General features: G+C 41.4%; 1 protein-coding gene across 1 annotated transcript; it reads right to left on the reverse strand.

Moving 5' to 3' along the window:
- Positions 1 to 321: 321 nt before the first annotated feature.
- Positions 322 to 22,911, reverse strand: LOC115153281 (coiled-coil domain-containing protein 6). The gene is made up of 9 exons (XM_029698557.1): positions 22,458 to 22,911; positions 21,222 to 21,371; positions 16,810 to 16,938; positions 16,297 to 16,400; positions 15,911 to 16,071; positions 12,209 to 12,365; positions 11,865 to 11,965; positions 4,797 to 4,918; positions 322 to 1,659 (listed from the first exon to the last, which is right to left on the reverse strand). Exons 1-9 carry the CDS (start codon positions 22,710 to 22,712, stop codon positions 1,471 to 1,473), a joined length of 1,368 nt encoding a protein of 455 aa, XP_029554417.1. The 5' UTR covers positions 22,713 to 22,911; the 3' UTR covers positions 322 to 1,470.
- Between the last annotated feature and the right edge of the window lie 913 nt (positions 22,912 to 23,824).

A 23,824-nucleotide genomic window follows, 5' to 3' on the forward strand; every position in this document is an offset into this window, starting at 1 on the left:
TAACAGGAGAAAGCCGGGCAAGGCTATTTTTATGTAGCTAGTATCACACGCACAGCGGCTAAAAGAGAAAAGGGGATTACTGAACAGTCTGAAGTGGTTCTGATATTGGGAATAACATAGTTCCTCGCCAGAGTAGGATAGCATTTGGCTGAAGCCAGAGTAAGATTTAATTGCCTAGGTTCTCTGCCACCAAGAAAACACTAGAATGTTGGAAGTGAGGGTGTGTTTTTAGGACTCTGATCTGGAAACCATCATGGAAATCAAAGGGCAAGACATTAAGGACATTACACAGACACAATAACACATTCACACCTTTGAACATATAATTTCCAGTCAATTACTTTATTAGTGTCAAAAGTTCATCTTGCGTAACTTGTGTGAAGTTCAGCTCAGGCTTATGCCAAAAACAAGTGTGACTGGAACACATGATTTTACAGAACAGTGCATGCTTCAGATAAGCCACGGTTATGTGTGTATTCAATGCTGGTATTCAAATAAAAAATAGAGCAGAATGAAGGATAAACACTGTCAGTCTTTCACTGGTTCACACATGACAACCTCCAGTAGAACTGAAAACATTACCAACAGTCAGTTGCCACATATTGTAAAAACAAAGTACAACACACTAAAATTAGAATCATCTTCTCAAGAGCTTTTAATCATACATAGAAATGTCATTCAACAGTACCATTCATTTTGAATGTTATCAGTATATTTAGTGTAAAGAGCATTACGTTTTTGTCTGATGAGGAATTTCCATAGGGATGACAAAATCTTTTATAACCACACCAGAGATAGAGCTGTGGAAGAGAGAGAAAGAGACGCAAGAGTACATGACTACATATATTGGAACACCTCAGACTACATTTGAATACCTCAAAAGCCAACATTTATCTGTGGTTTATGTATCAGTGTCCATCTTTTTTTTTTTTTTTCTTTTTTTTAAACGAGCAGTGTGGCAAGCAGTGTCTTTCAGAATCAAAAAGTCAACATATCTTTGCGCTAGCTCCCTCCCATCATCAATGCCCTATATCTGGGTTACTCCTAAAGCTGAGCTTTCTTTTACAATACATCTTACCGACTTAAGCGATTCTTACTGGGATGCAATTGCTTAAGTTGCTTTTGAACAAGAGGGTGGGGTGTGCACATTACTGCAGTTGGAATGTGGTATTGCAGACATGGAAGGGATCCAACACATCCAGCCGACAAACACCACTACAAGACATTGTTACCATACGTGTTGGTTGTTAGCGCCACAATAATTCCAATCGTCAACAGTTCCAAGCAAAAAAAACAAACATGTACAAGACAAGGTGAACAGATATCAGCCTACAAATCCCAGAAGCGCAGTTAAAGTCAGTAAATTCCTTAGAACGCCCCATGTTGCTTCAGGTCTTCTGCCGGCTCATAGAAACTAGCTCTGTGGGGTTTCAACTCCCTGGTTGTCGAAGTAGCGTAGCATAGCACATGTTAAGGCTGGGAGGGGGGATGCGCTGCATGCTGCGACATAGCTGCAGGAGAGGACATGGACTGGACCATCGGCTGGGCTGGCGGGGGGAGCGGGTGCAGAGGCTGCGCCCCTGGCTGCGTGTTGGGGGAGGGCGGCGGTGTCGGACGTTTGAATTTGTCTGGGCTGGTGCTTCTTCTTGGGGAGGGCCTCTGTTTCGAAGAAAAGAGGGAAGACAGAGGGCGATAAGAAACACTCAGTCACGTCAATTCTCATTTAAAAAAAAGACCCCTTCTGAAAAGCTTCTATATTACATCGAACACCTTCAATTACCTTTCCGTAAACAGTTCCCCTTCTTGCGTGAGCGTTGGCGAGTTATAAACAAATACTGCTGGTGACAAAGCGCTGGCGAATACACCCTGGCTTTGATGAGTGTCTGGGTGGCTGGCCTGATGCACCTTGTCACCACCACTTACTACTGATGAGCTCTAGGATCTCTAATGACGGCTGCCACCCAGAAACCAACACACTTCAGAGGCACATGCTGACAAAAAAAGTAATGCTCATCTCTGGAGCACTCAATGTTACCATGGAAACACAAAAAAAGAGTGCTTGTGTCACTTTTTCAAAGGGCGATCGCAAGTCACTGAAAAGAAGCAGAGTGTTCAGCTCACAAAGTCATCTCTGAGCTGAAAACTGTTTCAACCCTGAGTGTGGACCTGGTACCTGATGAAAGGAGGGTGAACTCCTGTGACTTCTCCCAGCAGCCAGTCAGACACAGGAAATCAGTGTTACTTAACTGGTCTCCATAACCACAGGGAATGGCTTCACTTTACAGAGACTAGGCTCCCACATTTCCATCCACAGTTTATGCAAGTAAAGTCCTACCGTATATATAAAAATGTAAAAAATCACGGCAGCTGTGATAGAAACAGGAATTTCGGTACAATTTTATAAATGCTGACAGAATTTGTTCGTTCGATATGGTGGGATCTTTTTGTGACTGTAAAATGAATTATGCGAGAAATGCCTTTACGCGCAAATATTGATATAACAACCATCATATCAAAGTAAACTTGGAGTCACGCGATGATATGTTGTGTGGTCCTCCCACTACAACTCGGAAAACCATGCAGTTTATTAGGCTACAGATGAAATAAATGAACTTCACAGGGCCGTGAAAGTGCACAGTGATCTTGATGCTCCTTACCAATAAATATTGAGGGTCGTATTCTGGTGACATGATGATCGATCATTGACTGTTGTTTGACAAATATACATTTTCTCGCTGTAATCCATAATAATCTCATCATGTAGACTAGCCTTCCCCCACTGTATATGCGAGCTGTTGGCTAGAGCACACCTGCTAAAACCAGAGGGAGCACATTTGATATTTAACGCAACAGTTACATTTACATTTTAGTCATTTAGCAGACGCTCTTATCCAGAGCGACTTACAGAAGTGAATTCATACATTTTTTCCCCGTACTGGTCCCCCGTGGGAATCGAACCCACAACCCTGGCATTGCAAACACCATGCTCTACCAACTGAGCCACACGGGACCAGTTTTTGGACAAAACTATTGGTAGAGTTGAAAATGCGATGGAAACATATTGAACTTCAGATTTTTATTCTGTACATGAAAGCATAAGCGAAAAAGTTAATTGTGTGTGCACTACATCATCACGCACTGATTATTATCCGCAACAAATCCATTTAGTGGAAACACCACTGGTGAGAAAATGTGCATATTTTGTTAATGCAGATTCTTGAATATTTGCATGAAAATCTGGTCGCCAATTGGATGGATGTTGACATGGAGCCGGAGGCTTCTGCAGAAGACAGTCACTGATGTAATTACAAAATGTTCTACTCAGTACTCAGACCTTGGGTATATTTCAGTGCCAATTTGCAATTAATAGGCTAATCCATATTGCCTTAGGCTGCTCCCAGGTCCTTTTGCGCAGCAATGGAATGAATGATGGGACAGAGTGACCCGAACAGCGGTAACAGGAAAGTGAGAGGGAATGGAATTTCCTAAAGCCTGTGGTAATGAGTGATTGAACGGGAGACACAGGTCACAGGGAGCTGTGTCAGATTGGGCTGATCCCTGCCGCCACCACAGTCATTACCACCCTGCTGGCACTGGGAGAGGACCTCCTGAGTTGATAACAGGCACTGGGAGGACAAATAAACACAGGCAGGGAGGTCTCACAAGACTGTGCCAAACGGTGTGAGAACTGAAATACAAGTTTTTAAATTAAGAGCATTCTTCAATTCCACAAGCAATGAATTTAGCAGTATTGATTGTTTTGTTTGAGCATAAGAACACAGCATTAGCCATGGTAAAATGCATAGAATTGCAGGAAATTAGCTTTAAAAAGGGCACCATTTTCTTAGCTCATGGCAGAATATGTAGAATTACATTAAATTAACTTTAAAATGCAAACAATTCTCTACTCCGCCATCGAGAAATTCAGCTGCGCAGACCTCACCCATTACCACGCCCACCACCTATGCCCCTTTTTGATACAGAAAAAAACCCTGCACACCATACAAATCTGCTGGCTCAGACTGACTCCTGGCACGTTTATTGAAAAGACCTCATTTGACAGAACATTCATATAGTCCGGGGATCATCATTCAGCAGCGGGACAATTTTTTTCTTGAGCGCATGATCAGAGGGGGTCCAGAACATAATTACAAATAATTTGTAGATTGCAAATTGACTGCAAGAATCCCAAACAGATATAATATTTGACTAAAACAATTATTTCAAACCTTGCTATATGATCACGCGACTCTCTATTATGTGTGGGAAGATAAGACTAAAAACAGCTCCAGGTTATGTTCAACAACAATTAATTTATTCCTCAGAATACTTGGGGGGGGAGACAAATAAAACTACCATACGTGGAATACCATCAAGGCTAGTCATGTAAGATGACGGACACAGGAGCTTTATACTGTACCAAACAAATTAAGATGTGACCCAGATAAGATACTCATGAAGATTAATGGCCCACCATAAAGATGAATGGCCCACTTACACCAGCCCTTCTCCATGGAATTGGTAGGAGATCCATTCTTCACTATTGCTACATCTCAGCAAGGATCAATGTACACGACCACACACCCATGATATCTAGATCCGGGACTTTTTGTGTTAGTACCAGCTGATAATGCTGTCTGCGCCATTTTAGAGAATAACTGGCATTCATCCATCTACATTTACATTTAAGTCATTTAACAAATCACCCCCATTATTTTTCATTGTGCAGATTATATAGCTTAGTTTTGCTAGTTTAGATGGCCATTGGTGGTCTGATAGGAGTGAAGCAGACTCACTGCTACGCCGTGGGAGGATCCTCCGTGGATGTGCAGGGCTGGGGCGTTGAAGTGGGAGATGGCGGCTCTGGACAGAGTGGCCGGGGGAGTGAACCCAACTGTGTGACTACCGTATGACAGACCTGGAAGAAGACAAAACCATTTAGTTTGTAATGTATTTTATGTCTCTGAATTCCATGTACAGTTGTAGCAAAATATATTGGCACCCTTGCACTTCTGTTGAATAATTCCCTATTTCTTAAAAAACAAGTTCAAATTGAAAAAAAAAAAGAGAACGTTTGGTCCCCTCACCTTGATATTGGATTTTCAACATTGCAGAACCAATTGTATTTTTGTAAACCTAAGTTTACATTTTTTATTTAGACAAATCGCATGGACAAACTTATTGGCACCCCGGAGCTTGTACTTGGTTGAACAGCCTTTGGCCAAGATAACTGCAGACACTTAATGAGCTTGTTGCACCTTTTAACTGGCAATTTTGCCCACAGCAAACTGCTCTAATTCTTCAATTATTAAAGGATGACTCCAACTTCTGTTTTCAGCTATTGCCATAGGTTATGGATGTGATTCAGATCTGGACTCTTCGCTGGCCACTCCAAAACCTCTTATTGAAACATTCCTTTTTGATGTGTGTTTGGGTTGTCTTGTTCTAAGACAGACAACCTTCAATGGAGACTCAGTTTTTGGACACTAGGTTAAACATCAGACTCAACATTGCACTCCAAAACAGCTTGCTAATCTGCTGATTTAATGGATGTCTTCCACAGGTTCAAGGCTCCCAATACCAGAGGCAGCAAATCAAGGCCACAGCAATATCGAACCTCCCCCATGTTTGATTGTAGGGAGGGTGTTATTTTCATTGAACGCTTAATTTGGTCATCAGTAAACACAGCGCTGATCTGTATTGCCAAAGAGCTCTAATTTTGTTTCATTAGTCCACAGAACATTTCCCCCAGGATTTAGGCTTGTTAAGGTGGGTTTTTGAAAAGTTCAAATCAGGCTTTCTTGTGTCTCCTTCAGCAGTGGGGTCTTCTTAGGTTTACCAATGACTGGCCTCCTGAGTGGTGCAGTGGTCTAAGGCACTGCATCGCAGTGCTAGCTGTGCCACTAGAGATTCTGGGTTCGAGTCCAGGCTCTGTCTGCAACCGGGAGACCCACGGGGCTGCGCATAATTGGCCCAGCGTCATCCGGGTTTGGCCGGATGTCCTTGTCCCATCGCGCACTAGCGACTCCTGTGGTGGGCCGGGCACAGTGTACGCTGACACGGTTGCCAGGTGTACGCCGTTTCCTCTTACACAGTGCGGCTGGCTTCCGGGTTAAGTGGACATTGTGTCAAGAAGCAGTGCGGCTTGGTTGGGTTTCGGAGGACATACGGCTGTAAACCTTCACCTCTTCCCGAGTCCATACGGAGTTGCAGCGATGAGACAAGACTAACTACCAATTGGTAGGGCTGGGCGGTATACCGTGTTTTATGATATACCGGTATTGATGCAGGGACCGGTTTGGGTTTTTACTTTACCTACTATACCGGTATTTGAATGTTTGGTTTATTGAATGTTTATTGAATGTGATACGTAATGTGTAATGTCAATTTTTATAGCTTACTTTTTATAGTTTACTTCGCTAATGTTCATCTCTCTCCGCTCTTTCTCTCCATGCCACTTTCCACACAGACCTAGTCACACCCCCTGTCACTCAAGGAACGCATTTGATGTTCAACCATAAGACGTTGCGTTCAGTCTGCATGGTCAATGCAGCACATGCAACAATGTTGTTGACAACAATACTGTTTTCACTTTGCTTCTTAATATAAATCCACTAGTGTTCTATAATGACACTATTAGTTTGTGTTTCTTACATCAGCAAACAGCTAGTTTGTCTTTTCTTAGCAAGTTGCCCTAAATCTCGTGAGACGCTAATTGTTAGCCGCTAATGCTAATAGCTAGCTAATAAATGTACTAAGTGCAAACGTAGCTAGCTAATACAGCCTGATAATACCAGTGATGGTGTAGACCTAAATCAGCATGTCGTTTGTGCAACAGTATATTCGAAATCAAAAGAGCAATATGCAAAGCAAGAATATGTTAGCTACATGAAGTAGCTAAGAGAAAACATGCAATGTAGCCAACGTTTATAGGGTTCCCTAGGAAACACGTATCAACACTTTAGTTTCTACCCTGTCACAATAACGCCTCCCTGGCATTTTAATTCATTGTCATCTCAAACACTATTTAAAGTGCCCACTATTATATTCTAACTATAGAATTAGAATAGTCATTCTATTTCCATGATTCCAACAGTTTGCTCAAAATCGCATGTCAAATTGCAATTGCAACATTTGGTTAAAAATAAGTCCTAGATCATTTTCCCATATCGTGCAGCCCTACGTGGCAGTGTGGAAATTACCTCAATTGAGCGGTGGTGTAAAGTACTTAAGTAAAAATACTTTCAAGTACTACTTAAGTAGTTTTTTTGGTATCTGTACTTTACTACTTTATTTTTCACAACTTTTACTTCACTAGATTAAAGAAAATACTGTACTTTTTACTCCATACGTATTCCCTGACACCTAAAAGTACTCCTTACATTTTTAATGCTTAGCAGGACAGGAAAATGGTCCAATTCACACACTTGTCAAGAGAACATCCCTGGTCATCTACTGCCTCTGATCTGGAGGACTCACTAAACACAAATACTTTGTTTGTAAATTATGTCTGAGTGTTGGAGAGTGCCCCTGGCTTTCCGTAAATAAATAAAAACAAGAAAATGGTGCCACCTGGTTTGCTTAATATAAGGAATTTGAAATTATTTATATTTTTACTTTTGATACTTAAGAACATTTTATCAATTACATTTACTTTTGACACTAAAGTATATTTAAAACCAAATACTTTTAGCCTTTTACTCAAGTAGTATTTTACTGGGTGACTTTCACTTGAGTAATTTTCTATTAACGTATCTTTCTTTTTTACTGAAGTATGACAATTGGGTACTTTTTCCACCACTGCAATTGAGTGCAGGAAATGCAGAAATTATTAAAAAGTGCTGAAATTTGTTTTGGTTGAAGTTGAAATGAACAGTATAAAACAATCAGAATGGAGAAAGACTAATTGAAATCACTTAGAATGTATGTGTTGCCACCCTAGGATCACTCACTACTCATAAAACAAATGTAGAACTTTAATTATTCAAAAACTAAAAATACCGTCAAATACAGTCATACCGTCCAATTTGTAAAAAAAAAAAATACTGTGATATAATAAACTCAGCAAAAAAATAAGCATCCCTTTTTCAGGACCCTGTCTTTCAAGAATAATTCGTAAAAATCCAAATAACTTCACAGATCTTCATTGTAAAGGGTTTAAACACTGTTTCCCATGCTTGTTCAATGAACCATAAACAATTAATGAACATGCACCTGTGTAACTGTCGTTAAGACACTAACAGCTTACAGACGGTAGGCAATTTAGGTCACAGTTATGAAAACTTAGGACACTAAAGAGGCTACTAAAAACACCAAAAGAAAGATGCCCAGGGTCCCTGCTCATCTGCGTGATCGTGCCTTAGGCATGCTGCAAGGAGGCATGAGGACTGCAGATGTGGCAAGGGAAATAAATTGCAATGTCTGTACTGTGAGACGCCGAAGACAGCGCTACAGGGAGACAGGACGGACAGCTGATTGTCCTCGCAGTGGCAGACCACGTGTAACAACACCTGCACAGGATTGGTACATCCGAACATCACACCTGCGGGACAGGTACAGGATGGCAACAACTGCCCGAGTTACACTAGGAACGCACAATCCCTCCATCAGTGCTCAGACCGTCCGCAATAGGCTAAGAGAGGCTGGACTGAGGGCTTGCAGGCCTGTTGTAAGGCAGGTCCTCACCAGACATCACCGGCAACAACGTCGCCTATGGGAACAAACCTACTGTCGCTTGACCAGACAGGACTGGCAAAAAGTGCTCTTCACTGACGAGTTGCGGTTTGGTCTCACCAGGGGTGATGGTCGGATTCGCGTTTATCGTCAAAGGAATGAGCGTTTCACCGAGGCCTGTACTCTGGAGCGGAATCGATTTGGAGGTGGAGGGTCCGTCATGGTCTGGGGCGGTGTGTCACAGCATCATCGGACTGAGCTTGTTGTCATTGCAGGCAATCACAACGCTGTGCGTTACAGGGAAGACATCCTCCCTCATGTGGTACCCTTCCTGCAGGCTCATCCTGACATGACCCTCCAGCATGACAATGCCACCAGCCATAATGCTTGTTCTGTGGGTGATTTCCTGCAAGACAGGAATGTCAGTGTTCTGCCATGGCCAGCAAAGAGCCCGGATCTCAATCCCATTGAGCACGTCTGGGGCCTGTTGGATCGGAGGGTGAGGAACTTGCAGGTGCCTTGGTGGAAGAGTGGGGTAACATCTCACAGCAAGAACTGACAGATCTGGTGCAGTCCACGAGTAGTAGATGCACTGCAGTACTTAATGCAGCTGGTGGCCACACCAGATACTGACTGTTATTTTTGATGTTGACCCCCCCTTTGTTCAGGGACACATTAATCCATTTCTGTTAGTCTGTCAAACTTGTTCAGTTTATGTCTCAGTTGTTGAATCTTATGTTCATACAAATATTTACACATGTTAAGGTTAAGGTTGCTGAAAATGAACGCAGTTGACAGTGAGAGGACGTTTCTTTTTTTGCTGAGTTTATTTTGGCCATATCGCCCAGCCCTACCAATTGGATACCATGAAATTGGGGAGAAAAAGGGGTAAAAAAATAAAATAAATACAGGTTTACCAATGACCAAATGAAGCATTCAAAGAAAAGAAGACCCTCCCTACAATCAAGCATGTAGGTTAGATAATGCTCTTGGGTTGATTTGCTGCCTCTTGAACGTGTGCAATACATCATGAAATCAGAAGATTATCAAGGTGTTTTGGAGTGCAATGTTCAACCCAGTGTCAGAAAACTGTCTGTTGAAGGTTGTGGGTCTTCCAACAGGACAACAACCCCAAGCACACATCCAAAGCACCCTGGAATGGTTCAAGATGAAACACTGGACTGTTCTGGAGTGTTGATTGAAATGTATTGATTGAAATGACCATGCTGTAACATGGTCAGCATGTTTCAACCAGCCTTTATGGTGTTTCCGTCACGTAGAGATGACTGGGAAACAAGGGTGCCAATATATTTGCCTGCAACTGTATTTCTGTGGCATGTACTTGGTATGAATGTGAGTAAAGTAAGTTTAAGGATCTCTACGTGGCTGGGAAACACCATAAAGGCTGGTTGAAACATGCTGACCATGTTACAGCATGGTCATTTCAATCAATACATGACACGGGCATTTGGGGCTGCTGCACTCACTAGGTTTCCACAACTGGCATTATACTTACACTCCTAATTGGGTGCACGCCACAGCGATCATCCAGCCAGCTACTTTGGGTCATTAGCGTCAGAAGCCTAACACAGTGTAGCTTGGTAACCTGGCTTGCTTAGCGTTTCTAGGGCCATGTCTAGCATAGCTTTCAGCCCAAGCTAACACTCTCTCATTATGTCTCCATCTGTTTGACACTGCAGACTGTCAGAGATAAAAAGACAAATTACCATGATGGAGTCTTATCAAACCCTATTACCCTATTTTTGGCCATATTTTTGGAGAATCCTTACGCTTACTTCTCTGGAGCAGCTTTAATGTAAAATGTTGCTCTTTGGAGATACACAACTGGATATTGGCAGTGGTTTGTCTCAGAGTGTTGTAACGTAGGCCTAATTGGGTGATACAAGGTGAGAGACTAATCCTCAGGGGCGGCTGCAGTTATTGCTTGTGATCAATGTAACCTTTCAGCCAGTTAATATCATGAAGTACCACAATGTCATTACTGAAAAAAAAAAAAACTGTTCTCTAATAAGATGTTTTGAAGACCGACAGTCCTTGCAGCCCACTGGAACTTCAGCTCCATGGTCTTAAAGGCCCAGTGCAGTCAAATACTTGATTTCCTGTGTTTTACATATAGTTCCACACTATGAGGTTGGAATAATAGTGTGAAATTGATAATGCCTTTCTAGTTTAAGTATGAAAACACCATCTGAAATCAGCTTGTTTTGGTGGGGTGGCGTTATGGCTTTCCATGGTGACGTCACCAGGTGGTAAATTAGTTAGAACAATAAGAGTTCCAAACCTCTGCCAATAACAGCTAATTTTCTGTTTTCCCCTCCACACTCAGACCCTCCTAGACAGTGCTAGCAAAATTCTTGTTTGAGAAATAGCCCTCTGCTAAGAAACTATTTTTTGTATCTTTCTGACCATTTTAATTGAACACAATAAGCTACTTAATTGTTACCCAGAAATGATTTGATACTGACATAAAAATGGCTGCATTAGACCTTTAATTATACCCCTGAAAACATTTCCTGGACAAAAAAAGAAAGAAACTCCATCTGATCTGTTAACATGAACCATGGTTTTTAGGAGGTGCCTTGTATACTGAGTCTGGGTGTTGCAGGAGCTCTCTTTCTGCATAACAGGATGTGCTAAGAAGAAAACTCAAAAGTAACTTGCTGCAGGCAAAGGACGTCACCCAAACAAACTAATTTCTCCCTCAATTGGTATTAACTTTAGAAGCTGTCAAACTTGACATTTTCAGAAGGAAAAATGTGGTTAGGGATTGGGGATAGGGATATAAATATAATTGAATTGAACTCATTTAAGAATAGAGTTATTGTTTTGATATACCTGTTAACCCAATGTTCAAAACAAGTAGCAACCAAGACAGGACTTGTACCAAGGTGACCTTAAATTCAGCAAATTATCAGTAAGGATATATGAAACTGGAACAGAGAGTTCCTGATACACCGATAGATAAAATATGACTTAATGAGTAACTAAATATAAAATAATACACCTATTCATATCACACTATTATACAACAACTCTGTCAGAGTCAATGGTGCTCTTTATGGACGTGGTTCTTTCTCTTCCTTCAACCAGTGACATAATAGATATTCATAAAACAGGGTGTAATTATGAGGTGTTGGACGTGGGCCACGGTATTCCTGTACTGTACGTACCAGGTGATATGGGTCGGCTGGAGCTGGGGGAAGGAGTGTATGGGATGGGACTGGATACCGTCCGTGCTCGCAAGCCTTGAGCTGACATCTCATTGAAGTACCTGAGGGAGGAAAAGACCAGTTTAGATAATCATTTTATGTCTACAAATATCACTCCCAATCCCTTGAGCAATGATTTGCTGTCTGAAACAGAAAGTACTAGCATTGGAGTATCAAGTGTGACATTGAGGAAGTGAGAGTGTGGGGTTGCTTATTTGACTTTTGGCTATGTATGGCTGACCGTAGAATAGAACTTAAACATAGGTTGGAACAGAGTGTTTAATGAGTTGCTGTTTCATGTCTACCTCTCGTCATCCATCTCCAGACTGGATTCGCTCTCAGATAACTGTCTACACAGGGCCTCGCGGCGCTCCATCTCTCTCTGCAGCTTCCTCTGCAGACGGATGTTCTCCTCACGCATGTGTCGCTCCTCCTCAATGTACTGGGCCCGCTTCTCTGTGTCTGGGAGGGGACGGACAAATCAAGTTTAATTAAAAACTAAATGCATCATCATTACACAGAAATGAGTCATTTCACAACAATGTATTGTTCTGAGAGAGCAAAGACGCAACAGTTTTGAGACAATATTATAATTAATGTGCTTACCAAAAGTACTTTTCTATAATGCACCACTTCAATAGTTGTTTTCCTTAGCCTTTCATTGGTGTTTTTTTAATGTGCTTTTTATTGCTATAGTACAGCAGCTATTGCACCTAAATACACTGTGTTCGTCATGTTTCAAAGTAATAGGTGAAATAGGTCACGTATGGTCTCTAATGACAAAAAAGGATTATGAGGTAACAAAGCCCATGATTTCATCAGCTTCTTAGTATTATTTTTGCCACAGCCCTGGTCAAAGAAGGCTTTAGACCGAACAAAAGATTGGTCTGACAGCTCCCTCTAGTGGCTGCAGCAACCACCACAGAACATCAACTGTGTGTATAGCGCTGTCCGCGTTACTGAAGCTGCAACATAATTACAGCCATTTCTGACTGAATAGTGACGTTAAAGAATTACCTAATTTGTTTAGGAAAAACATTCCCTATTCCCTCAACTCTTGCTCTCTTTACGTGACACATGTATGCATCGCATGCACGTGACCAATACGGCCTGACCTATAGCATATCATTATCACAAATAAATTGGTTATAGCAAACTCTGAAATGGATGCAGAGGACATGAAAAATAAACTTGAAATGGGGGAATGTTTACTGGTTGTGCAGGAGGTACAGGGGAAGTCTGATGTGTGGAATAAATTTGACTAGTTGTGGAAAATACAGGAGATCAAGAAAAATAAGGTATGGCGCAAGCTTTGCGTGCATATTGTGTGCGCCAAATAGGTGCTTTTAGATTCCAAAAAAATATCTGACTGTTTGGAACAACATAAACACATTATAAGCGTACCAGAGAGTCTGTTGTAACGTTTGTTTCGTTTTTTTGTAAAGCCTTTATTACAGTAAAGACTAAAAACAGTCACATTCATTCATGAATGCAATTTTCTAAATGAAACAGTTTAGGCCTATTTATTGTTAACGCTAATTATTCAATGGTCGCTTTGTTATTTTAAAACTAAAATGCTTGATTGCATTTTACATCATGAATGACTCGTATTCTGTGTGATGACATGAACAAATGAATGAATGATTGATACACTAGCCTACATAAGTATTGAAATATAGGCCGAAGTAAGTTACGGTATTAAGACTAAACAGGATGCCCTCTTAGGCCTACACCTCAATGGTGGTTATACAAGGCTGCTATATTAAACCTACTAAAGATAATGACATTACTTTTTATTATGATGATAATAATGACAATAACAGGAGATGACGGAAAGATGGTTATTATTATTATTATAAATATAATTTGACAATTTGGAAAACCGTAAACACTAAATAAATTATAAATAATACCATGGTCTAAAAAATAAGTGCAAAGCCTTTATTACAGCATAGCAAAGATCAAAAACAGCTGAATTTGTGAAATTGTTGCGTTAGGCTCGGTGCTCACGGAATCAGGCTATTGAGTGTTTAATCAGGCAACAGAAGCAGGATCAGTCTCATTTCTGTAGATACACAGTACCAGTTAAGTTTGGACACCTACTCATTCCAGGGTTTTTCTTTATTTTTTGCTATTTTCTACACTATAGAATAATAGTGAAGACAAACTCTGAAATCATGTGGGAACCAAAAAAAGTGTTAAACAAATCAAAATATATTTTAGATTTGAGATTCTTCAAAGTAGCCACCCTTTGCCTTGATGACAGCTTTGCACACTCTTGGCATTCAGTCAACAAGCTTCATGAGGTAGTCTCCTGGAATGCATTTCAATTAACAGGTGTGCCTTGTTAAAAGTTAATTTGTGGAATTTCTTTCCTTCTTAACGCGTTTGAGCCAATCTGTTGTGTTGTGACTATGTTGGGGTGGTATACAGAAGATAGCCCTATTTGGTAAAAGACCAAGTCCATATTATGGCAAAAACAGTTCAAATAAGCAAAGAGAAAAGACTTTAATACATGAAGGTCAGTCAATAGGGAAAATGTCAAGACCTTTGAACGTTTCTTCAAGTGCAGTCGCAAAAACCATCAATCACCATGATGAAACTGGCTCTCTTGAGGACCGCCACAGGAAAGGAAGACCCAGAGTTACCTCTGCTGCAGAGGATAAGTTGATTAAAGTTAACTGCACCTCAGAAGCAGCCCAAATAAATGCTTCAGAGTTCAAGTAACAGACACATCTCAACATCAACTGTTCAGAAAAGAGACTGCGTGAATCAGGCTTTCAAGGTCGAATTGCTGCAAAGAAACCACTACTAAAGGACATTGATAAGAAGAAGAGACTTGCTTGGGCCAAGAAACATGAGCAATGGCATTAATCTGTCCTTTGGTCTGATGAGTCCAAATTTTAGATTTTTGGTTCCAACCGCCGTGTTTTTGTGAGAGTGTGTAAAGATGTCATCAAGGCAAAGGGTGGCTACTTTGAAGAATCTAAAATATATTTTGATTTGTTTAACACTATTTTGGTTACTACATGATTCCATATGTTATTTCATAGTTTTAATGTCTTCACTATTATTCTACAATGTAGAAAATAGTAAAAATAAAGAAAAACCCTTGAATGAGTAGGTGTGTCCAAACTGTTGACTGGTACAGTATATGGATGATTTATAAAGCCAGTAACATTTAACAGTTAGGCTATTGATTATAGACCTAATTAAGTTGGGGTTTCGTCTCTCCTCACTTTTCTTAGACAATCAAGGCAAGGGCTGTTTTCTCGTCTCCTAACTATGCTGCTGCCGAATTGTTCTCAACACCAAGATGCAGGTTAATTTTGTTATTATGCACACAGCAACATGGTCTAGGAAAAGGCACCAATTCAACAGCGTTTCAGAATCGCAGACAGCAACCACTATCCAATGCGGGAGAAAGCGCATTTTTATAAAATAATATTATTTTTTCTTTGTGTTGCACCATTGTTCTTACATAATTTAACCACCACATACAATTTCTGCAGCACATTTCTTAGACTGATGGACTGTGCCATCCCTACAGCCTCCACAATGGATCAGTCCACTCAGACAGGAGTGAAAATCAGACAGGTGTCTTGAACACAATTATTATTTATTTTACTGCTACTGCTCGACCCAAGAATTCTCGATCAACAAACAGCCTATCAACCAAACAATCGACAAGTCGACTAAATGGGGTCAGCCCTAGTGTGTCCACATCTGTTTGAGTGGTAGTAGAACTAATCGTTCCCAAATTGAATTAAATTAAAGTGTATGGACTTTTCAAACACATGATAGACATGTATCTGTAAAAAGAGGAGTACTCTACGGTGACCTACCACTGGTGTTCTAAGATCACGTGAAACAATCAGTGAACAAAATGAAAATAACTGACTGTAGCTCTTCTTGAGGACCAAAGCTTTTCCGAATTTTTATGGGTTCTACGAAACTAGGTCACGTCATGATGAGTTCACTGTTGACCAACGGCCTTTGACACTCACGCTGCAGCTCGGTGGTACGGAGGCTCTTCTTCAGTCTCTCCACCTCGTCCTTCAGGAAGCGGATATGCCGCATCATGTTCTCCGGAGAGTCGATCTCCATGGAAACATCCCTGGGAGAGGGAGGAGCAGACACAGGCTGGTCCAACTTCTCCTGGAGGATTCTGTCAAAGTTAACAGATCCGCCAGTAAGGGAAGATGGAGAGAGCCATTCGATATATTATTACTACTTTCCTAATAAAGATAATCATTGAAGAGCATACAACAGTAATATGAAGGTTCATTTTGTTTACTTTCAACCATTCACTGAATCCAGCACCGAGATCTCTCTGGATGTGCACATACTACTCTACTCCTAAAGAATATACGGTTACATAATAAAATCCTACCTTTTCTCTGCCTCCAATTTGTCCATGCGCTTCCACAGTCTATTGACAAGAGCCTCTTGTTCTTGCTCTAATGTGTTTTCGAGGTCAATCTTCTCACGCCTTAGCTGGAAAGAAAGGGAACACAGAAAATAGATATTCCGTTTCAGAACATCTTGCACAAAGAAATGCACACCCACACACAAAAAACATATACATCCCCAGCACGGTAATGGCACTTGCTCTTAAGTGGCAGTGCTGACATGATGTTTAAAGTTTGTCCTCATGTCCTCAGAGTAGACTCAGCTGCACCAAGACGATGTCATTGCACCATTCACTGGAGGCTGGTGAGGGGAGGACAGCTCAGACAAATGGCTGGAATGGTGTGACTGGAATGGTATCAAAACCATGGAAACTATTGTGTTTTGATGCATTTAAAACCATTCTATTCATTATTTTCCAAACAACACTATGAGCACGTACTCCCCAATTAAGGTGCCACCAGCTGCCTGTGTTGTCATTATAATGTCACTGTACCTGCTCCAAGGTGAGCTGCTTTGATATTGTGTCGTTCTCCATTTTCTTGATCTTCTTCATCAGTTTGTTGACCTGGAACTCCTGCTCCTGCTCCAAGTGCTGTTCCAACTCAGCCTTCTCATGTTGTAACTGTAGGAGGAAAAGGGGAGGAGAAATCAATGCAAGTAATTGCAACCACTGAAAAGACTGGCATTAGAGCACTGTGGATACATGTTGATTGGTCCGTGTTATAGAGATGGTAAAGGGTTGGTACTGCTTGTCTCCGATTGTGATCTGGTGAAGAACGTCTCGCGAAATGGCGACGGTGCAGCTAGATATTGCCCAAAGCAGCCAAAGTAACCAAAGGGTGCGGCTCATGGCTTGTTAAAAATAAGACGACTGTGTGATGGATTATGTAGATGTTTTTTTATTAGGCCCAATTTGCTAATATCTAACGAATACTGACCAATCATCAGGTCAAAATAAAACAAACAAATGAATAAAACAGGGGGTTGAGCTATTTTAGTTGAGTGCTAGAGGCCATTTGACAGCCTAACCGTAGCCTATTTCTACAGTACAGTGGACCCTAACTTCAGAAGAACAGTCAGTCAGTGTACACCCCGCAGAGACTGGCCTATTTCATCGAGCCACAGACTTTTATTATAATTTGGTGGGTGTTTAGATTGGTTGTATTTCACATATGTATAAGTGTGTATTAATTTGGATGTGTGAATTGGAAATGTTTTTATTTTTTTTGCATATCCCAACTCCCCCTAAGACACCGTCACGGCCAGGGTCTGCCATTATCAATGGCGACCCTGGAGCAATCAGGGTTAAGTGCCTTGGTCAAGGGCACAGACAGATTTATTTTCACCTTGATTCAAGCTAACAACCTTTCGGTTACTGCCCCTACAGTCTAACCACTAAGCTACCTGGGCCACAACATAGAAACACCACAACAGAAAGGACTGGAGTGTGCAGCCAGTATTCCCAAAGATGATCAACAGCTTCAGGCAACATCGAATGTCAACAACTTTTCTCTTCGATTGGCCTGAAAACCCACTGGATGCCATGCATACCATCTTACTAACAACAAGAGCTAAGAGTTTGTTTGAAGATAAATGTGACTTATGAAGCCTCATAACAGTTTAGAAAGGGGCAGCATCATAAGCTGCATTTACACAGGCAGCCCAATTCTGATCTTTTGCCCAATTACTGGCAAAAGAGCTGATCTGATTGGTCAAAAGACCAATTAGTGAAATAAAAATGAGAATTGGGCTGCCTGTTTAAACACAGCCATAGAAGCCTGTATTTGAAGGTGAATACAGTACTTCTAGGGCAGTGGCTCTCAAACCTCTCAATGGGGACCCCCAGACGTTTCACAATTTTGTTGTAGCCCTGAACTAGCTCACCTGATTTACCTAGTCATGGGCTTGATAATTAGTTGGCAAGTTGAATCAGGTGTGCTAGCTCTGGAAAAGTTCAAATAAACAGAATGTGTCCCAGAGGAGAGGTTTGAGAACCACTGATGTAGGGGTTATGCTAGGGGGTGGGCAAACTGCGGCCTGCATCCAGCCCACCAAGCCGATTAAATGTGGCCTGCACGGGACTTCAAAAATCCACTCTGGGTTACAAAGTCTAAAACGAGATACAAAGTACAGTACCAGTCAAAAGTTTGGACACACCTACTCATTCCAGAGTTTCTTTATTTTTACTATTTTCTACATTGTAGAATAATAGTGAAGACATCAAAACTATGAAATAACACATATGTAATCATGTAGTAAACAAAAAAAGTGTTACATCAAAATATATTTTTTATTTGAGATTCTTCAAAATAGCAACCCTTTGCCTTGACAGCTTTGCACAATTGGCATTCTCTCAACCAGCTTCATGAGGTAGTCAACTGGAATGCATTTCAATTAACAGGTGTGCTTTATTAAAAGTTAATTTATGGAATTTCTTAACTTAATGTGTTTGAGCCAATCAGTTGTGTTGTGACAAGGTAGGAGTGGTATACAGAAGATAGCCCTAAAAGAACAGCTCAAATAAGCAAAGAGAAACGACAGTCCATCATTACTTTAAGACATGAAGGTCAGTCAATACAGAACATTTCAAGAACTTTGAAAGTTTCTTCAAGTGCAGTCGCTAAAACCGTCACGTGCTATGATGAAACTGGCTCTCAGGACCGCCACAGGAAAGGAAGACCCATAGTTACCTCTGGATCAGTTCATTAGTTAACTCACCTCAAATTGCTGCCCAAATAAAAAGTAACAGACACATCTCAACATCAACTGTTCAGAGGAGATTGCGTGAATCAGGCATTCATGGTTGAATTGCTGCAAAGAAACCACCACTAAAAGGACACCAATAAGAAGAGACTTGCTTGGGCGAAGAAACACGAGCAGTGGACATTAAACCAGTGGAAATCTGTCCTTTGGTCTGATGAGTCTAAATTGGAGATTTTTGGTTCCAACGGCCGTGTCCTTGTGAGACACAGAGTAAGTGAATGGATGATCTCCGCACATGTGGTTCCAACCGTGAAGCATGGAGAAGGTGGTGTTATGGTTTGGGGGTGCTTTGCTGGTGACATTGTCTGTGATTTACTTAGAATTCAAGGCACACTTAACCGGCATGGCTACCACAGCACTCTGCAGCGAAACACATTCCCATCTGGTTTGAGCTTAGTGGGACTATAATTTCTTTTTCAACAGGACAATGACCCAACACACCTCCAGGCTGTGTAAGAGCTATTTGACCAAGGAGAGTGATGGAGTGCTGCATCAGATGACCTGGCCTCCACAATCACCCGACCTCAACCCAATTGAGATGGTTTGGGATGAGTTGGACCGCAGAGTGAAGGAAAAGCAACCAACAAGTGCTCAGCATGTGAGAAATACTTCAAGCATTCCTCATGAAGCTGGTTGAGAGAATACCAAGAGTGTGCAAAGCTGTCATCAAGGCAAAGGGTGGCTACTTTAAAGAATCTAAAAGATATTTTGAATTGTTTAACACTTTTTGGTTACTACATGATTCCATATGTGCTATTTCATAGTTGTTGTCTGCACTATTATTTTTTTATGTAACCCGGTAAGTTGACTGAGAACACATTCTCATTTACAGCAATGACCTGGGGAATAGTTACAGGGGAGAGGGGAGGGGGGATGAATGAGCCAATTGTAAACCCTGGGAGGATTAGGTGACCATGATGGTATGAGGGCCAGATTGGGAACTTTGCCAGGACACCAGGGTTAACACCCCTACTCTTACGATAAGTACCATGAGCTCTTTAGTGAACACAGAGTCAGGACACCCGTTTAACTTCCCACCCGAAAGACAGCACTCTACACAGGGCAATGTCCCATATCACTGTCCTGGGGAATTGGGATATATATTTTTTTATACCAGTGGAAAGGGTGCCTCCTACTGTCCCTCCAACACAACTTACATCTGATCTCCCATGCAAGACCAACCCTGCTTAGCTTCAGAAACAAGCCAGCAGTGGGATGCAGAGTGGTATGCTGCTGGCCAATTATGCTATACAATGTAGAAAAACCCTTGAATGAGCAGGTGTCCAAACTTTTGACTGGTACTGTATGTAGAAATTATAACGGACCCATCTATTTTCAAATAACTGCCCAGTCTCTGGCCCCTGCAAATAGATTGACTAACAAATCGGTCAAAGAAAAATCTGTGCGGCCCTCCGTTGAATTTCGAAATCCCTGTGGCCCTCTTCCCAAAATGATTGCCCACCCCTGGTAGAGGCAGCCCTGTCCTTATAGTAGTAGTAGCCTATACCACTGAAAATACTAATACTATGAACCACTATTTACTGTTGAAGCCTAGGGTGTTGTAGAACAGGGTTGCTAGTTTAAATCCACATTAGCATTGTTGTTCTAGCCTGGTGCAGGCCACTGACATGAAATTCATGGGAAAAAGTGTTAGACAAGTCCATGTTTTATGACGACACAGTGAGGGGAACATGTGCTAAGGAGCGTCCGTCGACACTAAAGTATAGGAACAGAAGTGGGCCTATTTTATGTTATGAAACAGGACAGATAACAAGCGCCTCTAGACTGTCTGACCTTTAACCTGGGTTTGTTAAAACACACGAGTGGTCCAGTGAGATTCATGCTTCTTCTTTGTACATCAAACCATTTGTCAGTACTACAAAGGTCAATCGCTCATATTGGTAATGGAGCTGAGGCAAAATGTGGGTCAGTTGCAAAAGAGACCAAATAGCCTAAACCAGGAATAGGAGTAGTCAGTCGAGTCATTTAGAGCAGTGATGAGGTCGGTTAATAAAATAACTTGAGTTAAGAACCAATGCTGTTGGTTCTTGACTCAAACACACAACCTTAGGTTGACATTGTGACAAATACTTGGCATAAGTTAAATGCCCCAGAGTCAGTTATTTTCCAGCTGTCACTCACTTGCATGAGTTTTCTTGACAGTTCATTGGTGAGAAATTCCTCCTCTTTCTCATAGTTAACAGCGAGGGTCTCCTTCTCTTTTTGCAGGGCCTGGATCTTCTTGAACAGGGTATTGCTGATGAACTCCTCCTCCTGCTCAGCCCTGGCTTGCTGCAGTCACAGAGGACAAAATGTACCAAAAATATCAGTGCAGCATTCACAACAAAATGGCTCACGGAATACATGGCATAAATGTGTTATGGGACACTTATTTTTTTTGTTGCACTGGGTAACAATGACAACATATGAAGTGATTTGTTTTTGCCAATCGAATGTCAGCTTCTACCACACTGCTCAGCTCACAGCTGTCTCTGCTAAAATATGGGATTCTTATTCATAAAGCTGATGGCTTTCTAATTGGCGCAGTAGTATCTTAACAAAAACAAGGAATAGCACTGTGCAGATTTGCTGCATTAAAGGTCTGTCAGCTAGAGAGGAAGCAGATAGTCCACCCCCCATATCAATGACTCAAGAAGTAGCCTATTGCACTAACTGAATGAGTGACTGACGTTGAGAAACTACCTATAAAAAACATGTTGTACTGTCAACTGTCATGGCGAGGAAAGCAGAGACAGAAAAGGGGGTGGTGGAGGCACAAAATAGGGGAACGAGGAGAAAGGAAATCCATGTCAGTCTACTGATGCTTAAAACAGGCATACTAGGTGTTGTTGAACTAACTAGGTTATGATTTATTATAAATTCAACGGTTGTGTCAAGGGGTATATGTAACGTTAAGCACAAAAATAAATAACGATGAAAACCCAAAGCCTCATAATAGCGGACTAGTTGGCTAGTTTAGATGACACAGCTAACATTATTCTAACGTTAGTTAGATACAAACGTCAACTTCTTGGTCACCATTTGTCAAATGGATTGGTGTTTGCAAATTCACAACAGGACATTGACTAGCAAGCTAATAAAACTACGTTAAGTTATCACCAAAACAAAACGCGTTACCCAGCTAACGTTAGCTAACCAACTAGCTATGCTAGCTCGCTAAACTAGCTAAGTTATCTAGCTAGCCTCTTAACAAGCGTAACTACGTTGACTTTATTACGCTACTAGGTATGTAGCTAGCTAACGTTAGTTGGCTAACCTGGTTGCAATTTCGTATGTTTAACGTGCGTGTATAACGTTCGGTGATTTTTTTTGTATGTAGCTAGCTAGGCTAACCAACAAAAACCACCAGTTACTCACAATGGTGACGCTAGCTTTACGCAGGTCCCGATTCTCCCCCTGTAGTGCCTTGCACTTGAGTTTGAACGTCTCCAGCTCAATTTTAAGAACTTTGTTCTCCTGTTGTAGTGAGGCTAATCGGTTAGTTAACTCCTCTAATCGAAACTGTGAAATGACTACCCCCGGTTTGGTCAAATTTGAGGCGGATGATGACATTGGTGTAGCCGAGCTACTCCCTGCTCCGTCCGTGTCGCTCTCGCTTGCACTGTCCGCCATGGCTATGTGTGCGACAGACAGTACGGTGGAGGAGACGAGACTGCAGCTGCAGTGTTTGTAGGGCAGCAGCAGGGTCTTCACTAGTTGCCACAGTCACAAAGTAATCATTATGGCTAAAGCCCGCCTATTACTACAATGTATATTCTTAAAGTCGTATTTTAAACGTAAACTTAACTCTAACCACACTGCTAACCTTAAGCCTTAACCTAACCTCAAATTAAGACCAAAAAGCAAGATGTTGTTTTCATGTTTGACTTTGTGGCTGTGGTTTCTAGTGACAACCCGGCAGCAGCCTATGAAAATTCGGTGTGACGTGCCCTTGCTCTGTTTCAACCACACGCGTGTTAAAACAGCGCCACCCTGTGGAGATAACTCTGTCAAGTGGTGTCCTATTTTGTGCCAATGTTCATCGATGCCATATGAAACAGAAAATAACGATTTGAAAGTAAAAGAGTAGTATATTGCAATTAAGTGGACAATATTACAGAGGAATTTTTGGGCTCCTGAGTGGTGCAACGGTCTAAGGCACTGCATCTCTGTACAGTCCCTGGTTCGATTCCAGGCTGTATCACAACCGGCCGTGATTGGGAGTCCCATAGGGCGGCGCACAATTGGCCCAGCGTCATTAGGTTTTGGCCGGGGTAGGCCGTCATTGTAAATAAGAATTTGTTCTTAACTGACTTGCCAAGTTAAATAAAAATGAATAAAGGGAAGCCAAAAGCAAAGCTCTTCATCTTTTGCTTTATTCAACAGTAGTCTAATGAAAAGTTGCAGCGCATGAACAATATAATTGTTCTGCACTGTGGGTTTGATTGAATATGACCCCTTATATCTCCTTACCAGTCATGTACTGAACCAGTCAAACGTTTGGACACACCTACTCATTCTCAAGTATTTTTTAAAATATTTTCTATATTGTAGAATAATAGTGAAGACATCAAAACTATGAAATAACACATATGGAATCATGTTGTAAACAAAAAAGTGTTAAACAAATCAAAATATATTTTAGATTTTAGATTCTTCAAAGTAGCCACCCTTTGCCTTGATGACAGCTTTACACACTCTTGGCATTCTCTCAACCAGCTTCATGAGGTAGTCACCTGGAATTA

Source organism: Salmo trutta, chromosome 18 (assembly GCF_901001165.1).
Source record: "Salmo trutta chromosome 18, fSalTru1.1, whole genome shotgun sequence".
NCBI classification, from domain to species: domain Eukaryota; kingdom Metazoa; phylum Chordata; class Actinopteri; order Salmoniformes; family Salmonidae; genus Salmo; species Salmo trutta.

Excerpts from the sequence above, each read along its gene's own strand:
- LOC115153281 (XM_029698557.1), bottom strand. The coding sequence starts at position 22,712 with ATGGCGGACAGTGCAAGCGAGAGCGACACGGACGGAGCAGGGAGTAGC. Across the intron at positions 11,966-12,208 it reads CTGGAGATGGATGACGAGAG|GTACTTCAATGAGATGTCAG; the intron begins GTAGACATGAAA and ends TTCCTCCCTCAG. Across the intron at positions 4,919-11,864 it reads CAGCCGACCCATATCACCTG|GTCTGTCATACGGTAGTCAC; the intron begins GTACGTACAGTA and ends GTCTTCTTCCAG.